The following is a 16,417-nucleotide window of genomic DNA, read 5'->3' as shown; positions in this document are numbered from 1 at the left end:
TTGCTCTTCTATTTGGTCTAATTGGGTGAATCAAAGAGCCAAGTTGAAGTGGTTTACCCATGGTGAAGATGATTTAAAATATCTTTATGCTAGAATTAGAAAAAGAAAGAACCTCAGTTGTTCTCACTTGATTTCTACTGTTGATCCTACTGATAGACATGGAATGATTACATCTATCATCTAGCACTTCCAATCTCTCTACAATTCCCCTCCCAGCTCATTCCAATATATCCTCCATTCCTAATGGTTATGCCATCCCTCCTCATATGGCGGCTATGCTAACAGAGATGTTATCGGATGATGAAATTAAGGCGGTTGTGTTGGTCGGGACTCTAATTCTTCTACGGTCCCGATGGTTTCAATTTTGAGTTCTATAAGTTGGGTTGGCTGATTGTTGAGCCTCTTGTTTGCAAAGTAGTCAAATTATTTTTTTTTCTAAAGGGTATCTCCCTAAGATGGTCAAAGCGACGGCTATATCCCTCATTCCTAAGACGTCTCATGCTACTAATGTCTCTGATTTCAGACCTATAGCCCTATGCAATGTCTTTTACAAGATAATTTTTAGAATTTTGGCTATGAGAATTAAGGGAATTATGCCTTTTATCATTGGGTATAGTCAATCTAGCGTCATAAAAGATTGGATATCCACTGACAACGTTCTCCTCGCTTCAAAACTTATGCTAAAATTCAGGAAATCAGCTAATAAAAGCTTGATATGTGCGAAATTTGATATTTGCAAAGCTTTTGATTCGGTCTCAAGAAACTTCCTTCTTAACAGAATGATTCAAAAAGGTTTTCCCCCTCTTTTTATCTTCTGGGCCAAGGCTTGTATCTCGGATGTGTATTTCTCTATTTGCATTGATGGGGATTTAGATGGGTTTTTCAAATCCTCATCCAGTCTTACACAGGGTTGTCCGTTAAGCCCTTACCTCTTCCGCATTGTTATGGATGTCTTCACTTGCTTGATTGATAATCCATCATCTCTGGACATATTCATTGGTATTTCTACTGATTGCTTACACCTCACTCATCTCCTTTATGCTGATGATCTTCTGATCTTTGGAGATGCTTCTAATCAAAATTGTGAGAGGTTACTTAATGTTTTGAATTCTTTTTCTAACTCTTCTGCCTTAAAGATTAATCAGGATAAAACAAGCTCATCATCTCAAAGTACATCTCTTATCCTATGGAAATTTGTGTTGCTCTCAACATTCCAACTCACTGCACTAAGATGACATGTCTTGGGCTTCCCATTTCTTCTAAGAACCTTTGCTCGCCTGACTATCAACCTATTTTACTGTCCATCTCTAAATGGTTGGCTGGTTGGAAGGCTAGGCTCCTCTCTTTGGCCGGGGCCTCCAATATCTTAGATACACTGTGTGGAATACGATTGCTTATTGGATTAGAAATTCGATCATACCCAAAGGTTTCTCAAAAATTGGGTATAATGTCTACTCGTTTCCTCTTTTTTGGAGACACAAAGGCAAAGAAGTTATATCTTATAGCTTGGCACAATACTTGTAAACCTAAGAAGTTTGGTGGCTTTGGGCTTCCTGATCTCCAATCTCTTCAATATGCCAATTGCTTCTCTCTCATCTTTAGGTTTTATAACTCCCAATCTCCCCTCTTTACTTGGTTGAATAGCAAATACTCTATCCCATGGACTCCTATCATAAACAAGGCCTCTAAGCGTTGGTCCACTATTTCTAAGGTGGAGAAGAGCACTGCTAACAATATAAATTTCACTATCACTCCTTACATCAAGCTGGTTATGCTTTGGGACCCGTGGGTCTTTGGGAACTCTCTACATGCTGCTTATTTACATAATTCCACTTGCTCCACCTTCACTTACGTTTCTAAGTTACTGAATTTATTGCTGGAGGTGGTTGGATCTTACCGGATACAGTGGATGTTGTTATTAGCATTGTTTTGGAATCTATTCCTAATTCTTCTGAGCCTAGCCATACTATTTCCTGGAAGGATAATAAAAAAAATCTGTTGGACTGCTTTTATCAATGACTTCTTTGAAGAGGAGAATACTTTATGTTGGTCTAAATTTTTTTGGCATAAACATCTTGCTTTAAAATACTCGGTTTACGCATGGCTTGTTATGAGACGGGGTCTCAAAACTGTGGATGAATTACTAAAAAGGAATATCAGTATTGAGCCTAATTGAAGCCTCTATTTTGCCCACCCTGAAACTGCTACCCACCCACCTCCTCTTCGAATGTTATTACTCTTTCTATTTTTTGAAGAATTTGATACCCTTTTTAAGTGAATTTTTGTTGAGGCCGTCTCTTTCTCAGGTTCTTCAATTTTTTGAGGATAGGATTTATTCAATGAAAGATCTCAAACATTACTATTTCTTGACCGTTTGTTGTGCTACTTATTTGTTATGGAGAGAACGAAATGAAAGGAGGTTTAATTCAAATTTTAGGAGCATTAGGACCTTGTGCTCTATTATCAAAATTGCAGTTGACAAGAAACTTATTACCTGGAAAAATGGGGATATCTTAAGAGCTTTATGCCAATCATAATCCTTTTGTTTTTTCGTGCGGCTGCTGTTTTGAGTTGTGCTGACATTGTGGATCAGATGCTTATGTTATATTTAGATGCAAGAACTATGCTTCTTTATTTGGGTTTGTTCTGGCTTTCTGTTCGGGCTAGATTGTGCCTCCTCTGGACCGTGTGCTGCTGATTTTTTTGATTTGCCTCCTCTGGACCTTGTGCCTGCTTCTAATGCAAAATCTGGATGGTTATTGCTTGTCCTTGGATGATGATGAATTTCCTGCATTCCAGATTGACATCCCTTGGATGGTCTTTGGGCAACCAGGGGTGTTTTCTGACCGTCTGATTAAATTTTTTATTAATGTATTTTTATTCTTAGTGCAGGCTTTCTTGGTTGTTGGCCTTTTCTTTCCTTTAGGTGGTGAAGTTTTATTTTGTTGCTCTTCCAGTGGGTATTTTTTGGTGAATTTTTGAAGCGGTAGTTTTGTGTTTTTTTGGCCTGTCTTTTTAATTAATTTTTGGCCTGTTAGCTTTCTCACTTTTTGTAGCTGCTCATCTTCTTTTTTATATTGTATAGCAGCACACTTGTAATCTTTTGGAGATTAATACAAGAGCTTTGCCCACAATTCCCCCCCCCCCAAAAAAAATATCCTTCTAGATGCTATAAAGCAAAGCAATGTGCGAGAGAGAAAATGAAAAATGGCAGGCCATGGGAAGGCACCATTTTGGCATAGCATTTTCTCCTTTTTTTTTAGATTTAAAAATCTAGAAAGAAATGGAAAGCAAATTATCCAAAATTTCAAAATTTTAAAATGGGGAGCATTTCACGGAAAAGAGAACACAATTTCAATATGGAGCCAATAATAGTAACCCTCAAGATATGGTGGAATTAATGAATGCTTTCAAATCATTTTTATTAAGCAACATTGAAATTTGAAAATATCATTTTATGGTCTTCAAAAAAATAATCACTTTGTTGACTGATTTGACCTATGAAAACAAAATAATTATGACATTAATTCAATACATTAACATTTTTTCTTATTAAATTGTAATATTTCATATAAATTTATAAAACTATTTTCTATTTTTTATTTCAAATAGATTTATAAGTCCATTTATTTCAGATTTTGTTATGAAAATGATTAAAAAAAACAAAAAAAGTAAAATAGATTTTTTTATTTTTTATTTTGAAGTATGGGTTTATTGTTATTAAGTTATGCACCTGGATCAGAAACAAGAGTGATTTAAATGTGCAATTGACCTATTACTTAACAATACTACAGTAAAATATCTTATCATACTCAGGAAGGTATCTTATTAACAACGGCACCACGAGGATCTTTCTTGTGCCATGTATATACGTAATTGTACTCTATTGCTTGCTTTAAAAAAAAATTAGAATTTTTTTCTCCAGTCTTGGTAGACATTTTCTTGTGAAAATTGCAGGCTGTTTGAACTCTGTTTTACTATTTATACACTTTCTTTCTTTTTTGGCCAGTCTGATGTGAACACAGTGACTTTTGCTGATGAAACTGGCAATCTCGTATATTCTGGTAGTGATGACAATCTCTGTAAGGTAATATTCACTATTCATTCGTACTTAAAATTTATTTATTTTTTTGTTGTGCTGGAAACAAGCGCTCTCTCTTTTTTTTTTGGGTGCTAGAAACAAACTTCACTTGCAGAAAGAAGGTTTTATAAGAATTTATTGTCTGTTGTCAATCTGATAAGTTCTCCTTTAGTAATTTGATGAAAGAACTTCATATAAAATCATGCACTGCGATTCTCTACATCAACTTTTTGTGTGTCGACATTTAGCCATTGATTTAAAGTGACAATCTTTCTTTAATAAAACAGTGAATCTGTTGGTATGAAAAGGATATGATGGAAGAGGGCTTTGACAAATTTATATGGTTTAAAGAAATGATTCAAAATGATTTGTTCAAAAAATATTTATCTTCAAATTTAGCCGTAGCAACTTGAGTGTGATCAATTATGCATACATGAACTATTAAATGTAGGAAGATTATAGGTTATGTTGTGAGATCTTGTTAACTTTCAAATACGCAAAATAGTTCAAAAATGTTCTTTGCGTTGAGTTGGTCTATTTGTGACCGCAGCTAAAGGGTAGTCACAGAACTCAATCTGAGTTCAACATACGCCTAGTTCATACCTTCTTTATGTTGAAGCCTTGTTGTGCTATGCTTAGTGCTATGGTTCGGCTTTTAACTAAATCACATATTATCTTATTTTCACTTAATTTGTAAATTCGGCCAATTTCTTATTTTAGTTATATTTTATTGTGCAAATTTTCAAATTCTTTATTTTTCTATCAAGAATGGAAAATAACTATAGAGTATTCAGGTTTGGGATAGACGTTGTATAGTCAAAAAAGAACAAGCTGCAGGAGTGTTGACTGGGCATTTAGAAGGTATTACTTTCATTGACAGCCGAGGAGATGGTCGGTATTTTATATCCAATGGTAAAGATCAGACTATTAAACTATGGGACATCAGAAAGATGTCTTCTGGACCTAAGTGGTATGTATTACTTCATGTCAACATGAAGGCTTCATTCTGTGTTAAATATAATGTAAAAGAAAGTGATGATTTTCTACTAATGGTGGCATTCATTATCAGACCATTACTATTTAATTACATAAAATCAGAGATAACATATCTTTAAACTTTCATTAATGTTTTGAATATGTTAAGCTAAAAATGAGTAAAACAAAGATAGTATAAAATATGTCAATGTCTTGGTACTTTAACATTGTCACTAGGAAGTTGCAATCAATCGGCCCAGTTGAGTTACTCTTGCTTATTTTATAGAACTAGGTAGGAATCTATCGAAATTTTTTATATATGATCTAATCGTGGACATATAAATGATCACTCTATGACCCATAAAAACATTACTAACTAATTAACTAACTAACTAACTATATATATATTTCAAAATGTGCATTTCAACATGCCTTGGGATGGATATACAATCCATGACTATGCATGTGGTTACATTCCACTATTGGTTGATCATCAATAGTCACGCATGGAGCAAAATTCTACTCCCCTATCAGGTGGTTGTTAATGTAAACTCCCAAGAGATTGATATACTCTCATCTAAACCCATTGTCTAAAAGCTTGGTTATTGTAAAAGTAATTAGGTGAGTTGCTTCCATCGCATGGCATCCTCCTAAGATGCCTAATGTGAAAACCACGCAAGCAAAGCGTTGCTCTGTCAAAACTAATCGGTTACCTTGTAACTAGGCTGAGAAATCATCTTAACCTTGTTTTGTTAACCAAGCCAAGGAATTATTTTTACAAGGGCCTAGACCATAACCAATATAAATTGATTAGAGTATTCAGAAGCAACTTAACAATCCTGAGTGGCGATTTGTAACAAGTTAATGCTAACTCCAAATTAGTACAAGTTTTGCTATCTTGGCTTGCTTTCTGATAGGTAACAGCCTCAGAATAATAAAGTATAATAAGTTTATGTTCCAATTTACCAACAATAAATCAAGGTGGTAAATCAATTCCATGCAAGTTGTCATATGCCTAGAATGGCAAAATCGCCTAAGCCTCAATTTCTACACTAGAAAGTTAACTAACCCAAATTAAGCAAAAATATAAAAAACCTGGCTATCATATAATAGCTTTATTGTTCCAGTTGTTTGTCCTGCAAAAGACAAAGTAATCCATCAATCACAATTAACTAGACAAGATGAATCATATTCCCTAGTTATCCTCATCCAATCCAAACATGATGGAGGTCGCTTGCTTAAATGAAGAAATCAAGGGGTTGTGAATCTACAGGAACATCCTCACCTTAAAATATGTACTTCTTTGACAACAATTTCTGCTATTATGAAGCATGCTAAGCTAATAGCAGTGCCCTAGTGGAAATGAAGCATTGGCCACCCCTAATATTCTACTTACACTGGTCTAATTTAGTTGTCAAAATAATAGAATTATCCAATTTGTCTTCATGAAAGGTCTATCTTGACATCTTGGAAGTTGCTTCATTCAGATGAAGTCCTGGCTGATGTCAAGAGCCGTCATCATAATTGTCAATGAACTCCAGTGGCTTCAGTTTTTCTTGCGTGAAGAAGATCCACCAATTCCCTAATTAAGATCAAACCTTGGTGAGTCAACTCATATCATGATTAGCCATTAGAGATCACCAGAGGCTAGGAAAAAATGTAATGTAGGTTCCTATAGATGAAGATTGGGTATTGAATGTAAAGACCAAGGTGGATTTTATACACTGATTTATTCAGAAGATAATAAGTTGATATAGAGGAAGATTTAGAGAGGCATAAAAAAGAAAAGAATGAGAATAAAAGAAATAAGAAATCTTATGTATAGAAAAGAAGAGGGAGTAATTGATCCATGTAGAGGTTGAGACGAAATGATGTGTATTTGCAAATTTACAATCCTAACTGCAACCATAGTCATACTATTTGCAATAATAGTTATAAATTTATTGGCATTCTATCCCAACTTGTGTTAAGATAATGGTTGGCGGGTATATATGTCGAATGATCATCTTACCCTTTACAAATAATAAATTATCAAAGAAGAAAGATCACATAAACCTGACATGTTAAAATATTGACAAAATTGACAAACTTAATAACTTATTGATAAAGATAGAAGTAGTTGTCTCATGGTATCAATTCCTCTCAACTATGAAAAAACACTTATGAATGTTGAAGTGGCATTGGAGGAAAAATTAAGGTGATCAACTGTCACGACCTGGTCCGAATGCTCGATTTAACGAGGCGGGGACTAAAAGTCGGACGGCGGGATCTAATCATTTTAGTTCATAAACAAAACAATATTAAAACATCAAATTTTATTTTCTTTTATTTGAAGAGCCACTAACAAAAATTTCTCAAAATACTTAGCATTTATTTCAAATCATAAATTACTTGATATCAGTTGTACGTTGCTTCTATAGACAAACTCTTCTCTTTCTGTCATTTCTAAATCTTTGGAGACTTACCCGAAACATTTAATTAGTGAAATGAGTTTACATAGTAAACTCAGTGGGTAACTGTTAAAACCATTTTCATTTTTCCTTTTCCATTTTTATAACATTTTTCTTTTTGCGTGCATGAGTACGGCATCCCCAAACAGTACCATAAGGTTGTGAACTCCTATAATTTGCATGCATATCCTTTTCCTTTCTTTTTCCTTTATTTTGAACATTTTTATTCATTTTCATATGTCATTTCTTCATTTGCATACTTTGTTAATACATACATGTATCATATAACATTCTTTTTCACACATATACATAATTGCATTCATATTATTTCATTCTTTTATTTTATGTTGTAATAATATTTACATTCATTTATGCATTTAAACTTTCAACATTTTACACTTGATATAACAATAACAACAACATCAAGCCTTTATCCCACTACGCGGGGTCGGCTACATGAATCCTTTTCCTCTATTGTGTCCTATTAAAAGTCAATTTATCGTTTAAATCTAATAAATAAGAAAGGTCATTTCTAATATTTTCTAACCAAGTCTTTTTCGGTCCGCCTCTACCTTTCTTAACATAAGTCAAATCTAATACCTCTACTCTCCTAATCTAGTCATCGGAAGGTCGCCTTTTATGTGACCAAACCATCTAAGGAGACTCTCTCTAATTTTATCTTCTACTGGAGCTACTCCAACCTTTTCACGTATATGCTCATTTCATATCCTATCTCTAAGGGTAAAGCTACTCATCCACCTGAGCATCCTCATCTCTTCCACACTTAACTTAGTATTATGCTTCTCTTTTAATGCCCAACATTCAGCGCCATAAACCATTGCAGGCCTCACCACCATCTTATAGAATTTTCCCTTAAGTTTGAGGGGTACTTTTCTATCACACAACAAGCCCGATGCATTCCTCCACTTCAACCATCCAACTTGAATTCATATGAAAGTCTACTTACAATGAGGGGATTTTTCCAAATCCCAAAACTTCCTCTTTCTCCCGCACAAATCTCCTCTCCTTGCTTCTAAATGTCTTCCTTATTGTCAAATTAAATGTTTCCATTAATTAGAGAAAAGATTAGGAACAATTTATAAAAGTTTGATAAAACAAACTTTTTTCCAATTTCTTCCAAATTGTTCCTCCTTCACTGTTGTTTCTCCCAAATCCCCGATTCTATAACAATAGAAATGAAAAGGAGTTGTTTAATCTTATCCCCCAACACGATCGTCTGCTAAAATTGACGAAACAAAACTTCCCCAAGCTTTTTCGCGAGTTTGGCCATTTGCTCTCCCCTTTTTGTTTCGCGAAAAGAACATTATCTACCCCTGTACGGGGTCGCAACTCTATTATTAGCATTGGCCGGTTCGGTTGAACCGACCAGATCCGATTCTTGCAATCTTCCCATACTCGAAATTAAATCAAGAATAATGAAACATATTTTAGTTAAATAAATGAGGATATTGACTTCTCATTTCAGCTTCCTTCTCCCAGGTGACATCTCTTTCTGATCTATGCTTCCATAAATCTTTACATAAAGTATTGTTCTATGCCTTAACTGTTTTATATCATAATCCAATATTCTTTTAGGTTACTCAACATATTTCAAATAAGGCTGCAAGTCAATTAATTTGGACTGAATTTTCTTTGAATCATCTGATACATATTTTCGAAGCACTGATATATGAAACACTATGAATTCCTTGCATATGCACTGGCATATTCAGTTTGTAAGCTATATTTTCAATCAACTCAATGATTTCAAAAGGACCATGAATTTTGAATTCATTTTTCTTGTCTTTCCAAATCTTTGCACATCTTTCATTAGGCTGACTTTTAAGAAAACAAATTCTTCAACTTCAAACTCAACTGGTCTATACTTTATATCATAATACTTTCGTTGTATATCTTGCAATGTCTTTAATCAATCTGATTTTGCTAGTAGTCTCATCTACTAGTTCAGTTCCAATGATTTTTCTTTCACCTATTTCTACTCAACACAAGGGTGTTCTGCACTTTCATAAAGAGCCTCATACGATGTCATTCCAATCCTATATTGGAAACTGTTTTTGTATGCAAATTCAATCAACGGTATGTGTGTCTCTCAATTTCCTCCAAAATCTAAAACACATAATCTCAATAAATCTTCCAAAGTCTGAATTGCCCTTTTTGATTGTCCATCTTTCTGAGGATGAAATGTTGTACTAAAACTCAATCGGGTGCACATATCTTCATGAATTTTCTTCCACAATTTAGAAGTGAATCTGGCATCTCTATCAGAAACAATTGATTTTGAAATTTCATGCAATCTCACAATTCCATCCACATATATTTTTATCAATTTCTCCACTGAATCTGTCTGCTTGATTGGTAAGAAGTGAGCTGACTTAGTTAATCTATCAATAATAACCCATATTGCATCTCGACTCTTTCTTGACCTGGGTAATCCAATTACAAAATTCATTGCAATGTCTTCCCATCTTCACTATGGTATAGGTAAAGGTTGTAGTTGACCAGTTGACTTTTGATGTTCTGCTTTAATCATATGACAGAGAATATATTTTACCACAAATTATGCAACATTCCTTTTTAATATGGGCCACCAAAACAACCCTCTTAGTTCTTGATACAACTTTGTACTGCCTGGATGAATTTTATAAGTTGAGAGGTGAGTTTCCTGCAATATCTCTTCTCTTATTTCCAACAGTTGGAACACAAATCCTATCCTTGTACTTTAATAATCCTTCTCCATCAACTTTAAAGTCCTCTAACTGCCTTGATTACACTTTTCTTATGCTCTCTTAAAATTTTTCATCTTGAGAAAATGAATTGAGCACTCTATCCTTCAAAGTATATTCAATCACCATATGGTTTAATATCATATATTTAGTCTCTTTCTAATTGTCCACTGAAATCTCTAATTTTTCCATATCCTGATTATATGTTCTTGCTGGGTGATTAGCCAATTTGAATTTCCAAGAGTTTTCTGCTAAGTGCATCTGCAACCATATTTGCCTTTCCAAGATGATACTGTATGTTCAAGTCATAATCTTTAATGAATTCTAACCACTTTCTCTACCTCAAATTAAGTTCTTTTTTATTGAAAATATACTTGAGGCTCTTATGATCTGTAAACAATTCACATATGACCTCATATAGATAATGTCTCTATATTTTGAGTGCAAAAATTACAACTGTCAATTCTAAATCATGAGTGGGGTAGTTTCTTTCATGAATTTTCAATTGCCTTGAAGCATAGGCCACCACTCTACCATGCTGCGTCAAAACGCATCCAAGTCCTTTAAAGGAAGCATCATAGAAAATTTGGAATCTTTCTGAATCTGATGGAATTGTTAAAATTGGGGCAATCATTAAACAAGTCTTCAACTTCTGGAAAGCTTCTTCACGCTGATCATTCCATTCAAATTTCACTATTTTCTGAGTTAATCTGGATAACAACATTGTAATCTGAGAGAATCCTTCTACAAATCTCCTGTAATAACCAGCAAGACCCAGAAAACTGCTTACCTCTGAAATTGTTGTTGGCCTTGGCCATTCAGCATTGGTTTGAATTTTATTATTATCAACAGAAATTCCTTTACCACTAATCACATGCCCAAGAAAGTTTACATTATTCAACCAAAATTTACACTTTGAAAATTTAGCATATAACTTGTTCTCCTTAAGTGTTTGCAACAATACTTGCAGATGACTGGAATAGCTCTCTTCATCTCTTGAATAAATCAAGATATCATCAATAAACACAATTACAAATATTTATTAGCCTCTGATACCACTTTTGTCACGACCCGGCCTGGATGCTCGATTAAACGAGGCGGGAATTAAAAGTTGGACGGTAGGATCTAATCATTTTAGTTCATAAACAAAACAACATTAAAACAACAAATTCATTTTTCTTTTATCTGAAGTGCCACTAACAAAAAATTTTCAAAATACTTAGCATTTATTTTAAATCATAAATTACTTGATATCAGTTGTACGTCTTATTCTATAGACGAACTCTTCTCTTTCTGTTATTTCTAAATCTTTGGTGACTTACTTGAAACATTTAATTAGTGGAACGAGTTTACATAGTAAACTCAGTGGGTAACTGTTAAAACAATTAATATGATATTCTTTATTTACAATACACCTATAATCTTTAATATGCATCTTATACTTTCTTAACTTTATTTCATTCATTCCAGTCATTTATACATATCCGGTCATTTTCCTTTAAAACGTTATAAAACTTTAATATTTTCTTTTCTCATTTAATTTGTACAGGAGCACCGTCTAAAAATATACTCAAATGTACAACTATTTTCATTTTTCCTTTTCCATTTCCATAACCTTTTCTTTTTTGCGTGCACGAGTACGACGTCCCCAGCCAGTACCATAATGTGGTGAACTCATGTAGTTTGCATGCATATCATTTTACTTTCTTTTCCATTTATTTTGAACCTTTTTATTCATTTTCATATGTCATTTATTCGTTTTCATACTTTCTTAATACATACATGTATCATATAACATCCTTTTTCACATATATACATAATTGCATTCATGTTATTTTATTCTTTTATTTTCTGTTGTAATAATATTTATATTCAATTATGCATTTAAACTTTCAACATTTCACACATGATAGTCTAAAAAAAATAAAACTTTTAAAACAATATTATGATACAAAACACTATATCATATTTGAAAGAATAATACAAAATATTGAATTTAATAATTATAATTACCCAATTTGATTCTCCGCCTTCAATATTCATCTTGTATTGAAATCCTTTTAACTATTCGCACGAATATAACAATTTAATTAATATTAAATCTCAATTTGAATGACTCAACAAGCATTGGAATCTTCCATGTGAAATTACCTTAATAAATTTTCATTTCTTTCGTCGTTGAGTCTTTGTTGAAACGAACTCTTACAACTTGGTCTCTCCCTTTAAATCCCTAAAATTAAACAATTAAATTTTTCATAAAACAATATGCTATCTAACAAAATTAATATGAAGGTCTACTTACAATGAGGGGATTTTTCCAAAATCCCAAAGCTTCCTCTTTCTCCCGCTCAAATCTTCTCTCCTCGCTTCCAAATGTCTTCCTTATCGTCAAATTAAATATTTCCACAAATTAGAGAAAAGATTAGGAACAATTTATAAAAGTTTGAGAAAACAAACTTTTTTCCAATTTATTTCAAATTGTTCCTCTCTTTCACCTTCGTTTCTCCCAAATCCTCGCTTCTATAACAATAAGAATGAAAAGGAGTTGTTTAATCTTACCCTCCAATGCGATTGTTTGCTAAAATTGACGAAACAAAACTTCCCCAAGCTTTTTTCGCGAGTTCGGCCGTCCGCTCTCCCCTCTTTGTTTCGCAAAAAGAATAGCACATACCCCCTATACGGGGTAGCGACTCTATTAATAGCATTGGCCGGTTCTGTTCAACCGGCCAGATTCGGTTCTCACATCAACAACATAATTGAGCTAGCAAAATGTATCCTCGAACGTAGAGATAAAAGAAAAATCTTTCTTGAGGTATGACAAATATGAAATCTATTCAGAAGGAAAGATAAATGAGAATAACAATATCATCATTAACAAACCGTAGATTCTCAAGAGCGCTATCATTATCTTTGCAAAGATACATATGAAAATTAAGGGCTCTTCATAGACAATTCTTTGATTTGAATTAATCGTATTTATTTTGTTGAACTTATTGAAGAAGTTGGGTCTTACTTTTTTTCATTTGGACTCATCATTGGATTAGGTTGGCATGGTTGAGCTGGGTTGGTTTAGTTACCCAAATTGTGCTATAATCTAATTAGGTTAATTATTTTTGTTAGTTAGTTCAAGATGGTTGGAGAAAATTATGGAGGAAAAGTGATGGTAGGATAAGATGAAATATTGAATTCAATTTTGACTTTAAGTTTTTGAAATCCAAATTTGAATCCAATTTTCTAATTGAAATTTGTATGGAGGAGGAATTTGTAGATTTTGTTGGAGACAATTTTGGATGTTGTGGAGGGAATCATGTAATGAGTTATGGAGGACGAATGTGTAGATTTTGTTGGAGACAATTTTGGTTGTTGTGGAGGGAATCATGTAATGAGTTATGGAGGACATTGATAAAATGATTGCTTTAGAAAAGAGAAGAAATGAGAGGACAGTATTTTTCTTTATTTTTTGCAAATGAAACGTGAGGATAGTTGAAATCCATATTTAAATTTTAAATTAAATTTGATTTTGTAGAACTTACTAACAAAATACAATGTCGGGTCCCAAAATATGGCCCTTCATCACATAATCAGTTCATGTACTAAAAATCTTATTATTCCCCAGCAGTATATTCAGTTCATGTACTAAATGCAACGTCTTATGTAGAAGTCTTTGATAAGTTTCTCACTTGCAGTTTAATCTATTGTGAGTTTTGATCTACTTATATATTCGGATGCTACAGCCCCAGGCCTAGGATATCTGATTGGGATTATAGATGGATGGAGTACCCATCTCATGCGAAACATCTGAGCCATCCAAATGATCAGTCAGTGGCGACATACCGAGGCCATTCAGTTTTACGCACTCTAATCCGCTGCTATTTCTCCCCATCACACAGGTAATTTCTCCACATAATCTGACATTTTCCATTAATTAAAAGTTGTTACGCATTATTATGAATCTCATTGATGATCTCAACTGAAAATCTACCTGCTCTTACTATTGATGGATTCATTATTTTCATTTTTGTCATATGCTCATGCAGCACTGGACAGAGATACATCTACACAGGATCTCACGATAACTGTGTTTATATATATGACGTGGTATGAAGTTCCTGTTTCTGGTTTTTTATTCTCCTTATAAGGAAATGCAAAAGCTAAAATTCTCAAATAGAATGGTTACAGATGTTCAATCAAGTAACAAATTGTCTGGATGTCATTTCATTTCCTCCACTTTCAAACGCATCCTTAGGGGCTGTTTGGTAGCACCTAGGATTTGATTGGAGGAGGATTTGCAAAATCCGGATTTCGGAAATCCTGAGGGGTCTAAATCCTAAAAACTGTTGGTAACATTCATGATAAATCCTATTAAATCCCATGTAACTATTTGGCTATAGAACGGATTTAACGAGCAGACTCTTCTTCTTGAGTAAACGGATTTCGTAAATCCGGCAAAAAACAATATTTCGGAAATCCAGGATTTAGCATGAAAAGGCAGAATTTTCCGTCTACTGCGGCTTTCATTTGCCGTGAGATTTGGTTTTTCATTTTAGGCCGTTTGGCTGGATTTTTCCCAAATCCGCCTCAAATCCGACCTAAATCTTGCTACCAAACAACACCTTAATGAACTTGTTTCTTTAAGAATTAGGATGGACAAAGATTTGCGCCTTTGCTGTTTCCTCATCGACTAGTTCTGTTCTGCTGAAATGACTGTAATACATCAAACTGATTGTTTTATCTTGCCAAATTGTCAGGTAACTGGAGATCAAGTTGCAAGACTTGATTGCCATCAAATGACAGTCAGAGACTGCAGTTGGCATCCTTACTACCCTACGCTAGTCAGTTCTTCTTGGGATGGCCTCATTGCTAGATGGGAGTTCCCTGGCAATGATGAGGCCCCTGCATTCAGTAAAAATAGCTGGGCCGCCATTGAAGACCACATGTTCCGTGCACTATACTTGTAAGTTTGAGTTGTATATATATTTATTGTGTTCATTAACTACCAAATTGTCTGTGTATAGTAGAAACAAGCAATTTTATGTCGTGAACTGTATATAGTTCTATGAAGTAAACTTCATGAGTGACGGCCTTAGATCTATTACTGTTTATATTTGAGGTGAGCATCCATTGTTGAACTGTATACACTTCAGTACAACTTTATTGGCCAGTAATGCATGACATATTTTCGCATTTGCAACTTGTTGGATTCAAATTATTCGTAATTGATATTCGGCCTTACTAACAAGTAAACTCTTCAGGTGCTGAGCAATAGACTCTTTTGGGAATATTTCATTGAAGGTAATTTAGAATAGTGAGATCGAACTCTACAATGGACTCATTCAGGTGGTGGCAGACCCATCTTGTAGGTTTGATGCCATTTGTGAATAAGGTCATTGTATTTTGATTTTTAGGTATAAAAAGAATTTTTTTTTAGTGTTTGGCTGTATCAAAGGTGAATGAGGTTTTGTTTGGGATTACTTTTTACTGCTTTTTGAAAGCAGCTTTTCAATATAAAATTTTCTTGAGCAAAAATTTTTATGCTAGAAAGCTATAGAAAATAGTGAGAAAATTATCTCAAGCAAAGCTTGGGGCAGTTTTAGACCACTATTTTTTTCCTACTTTCAATATATTTGTGCTAAAAAATAACTTTAAAAAGCAGTAAAAAAACCATCCCAAATGAAAGCCTGAATCTAACTTATGAATATGGAGGAAGGATTTTAAGGGCCAAATTCTCTTTCTTCTTACTCTTAAGGAAACTGCGGAAGGATTTCTAGGAGTAAGGTAGTGCAAATAATGCCATTTGGAGTTGCAAAATAGTCAGAGTTGGATCAATTGTTTGTACAAATAGTTCCAAGATGGTCTCCTCAGGTGTTGCTAATTCATAGGAGATTTGGGGGTAATCTCTTCCATTGGGGATGGTTTCTTCGGTTGGTGGAGTAGAAATTTTGTTTGGTTTAGGATTGTAACATACCTGAAGTTGAGTGTTACCAATTTTATTTCATTGATGAGAACAACAAGATTGTCTGAGTTGTTTTGCATTGATGATGGTTTCTTGAAGAATGCAAATTGATCGTCAACTCTACTAAAGATTTGAGAAATCATATTGATTTCCTGTCCTCCCACAAAGTATGAAGAATCATCGAGGCTATATCATGTTCATTTTATGGAGATTG

General features: G+C 33.9%; 1 protein-coding gene across 7 annotated transcripts in view; it reads left to right on the top strand.

The window, feature by feature from the left end:
* Window positions 1–15,434, top strand: part of LOC110103663 (LEC14B homolog) — a 40,131-nt gene extending 24,697 nt beyond the window's left edge. For all 7 annotated transcript variants that reach the window (XM_028694587.1, XM_028694590.1, XM_028694585.1 and 4 more), the window contains 5 exons: window positions 4,010–4,087; window positions 4,876–5,051; window positions 13,985–14,140; window positions 14,288–14,348; window positions 14,999–15,434. In XM_028694587.1, coding sequence (XP_028550420.1) covers window positions 4,010–4,087; window positions 4,876–5,051; window positions 13,985–14,140; window positions 14,288–14,348; window positions 14,999–15,208 — 681 coding nt within the window. In that variant the 3' untranslated portion in view covers window positions 15,209–15,434. The remainder of the gene's footprint in view (window positions 1–4,009; window positions 4,088–4,875; window positions 5,052–13,984; window positions 14,141–14,287; window positions 14,349–14,998) is intronic.
* The last annotated feature ends 983 nt before the right edge of the window (window positions 15,435–16,417 follow it).

This window comes from Dendrobium catenatum, unplaced genomic scaffold (genome assembly GCF_001605985.2).
Source record: "Dendrobium catenatum unplaced genomic scaffold, ASM160598v2 fragScaff_scaffold_506, whole genome shotgun sequence".
Classification (NCBI taxonomy): domain Eukaryota; kingdom Viridiplantae; phylum Streptophyta; class Magnoliopsida; order Asparagales; family Orchidaceae; genus Dendrobium; species Dendrobium catenatum.
This window is presented reverse-complemented; position numbering and strand designations above follow the sequence as displayed.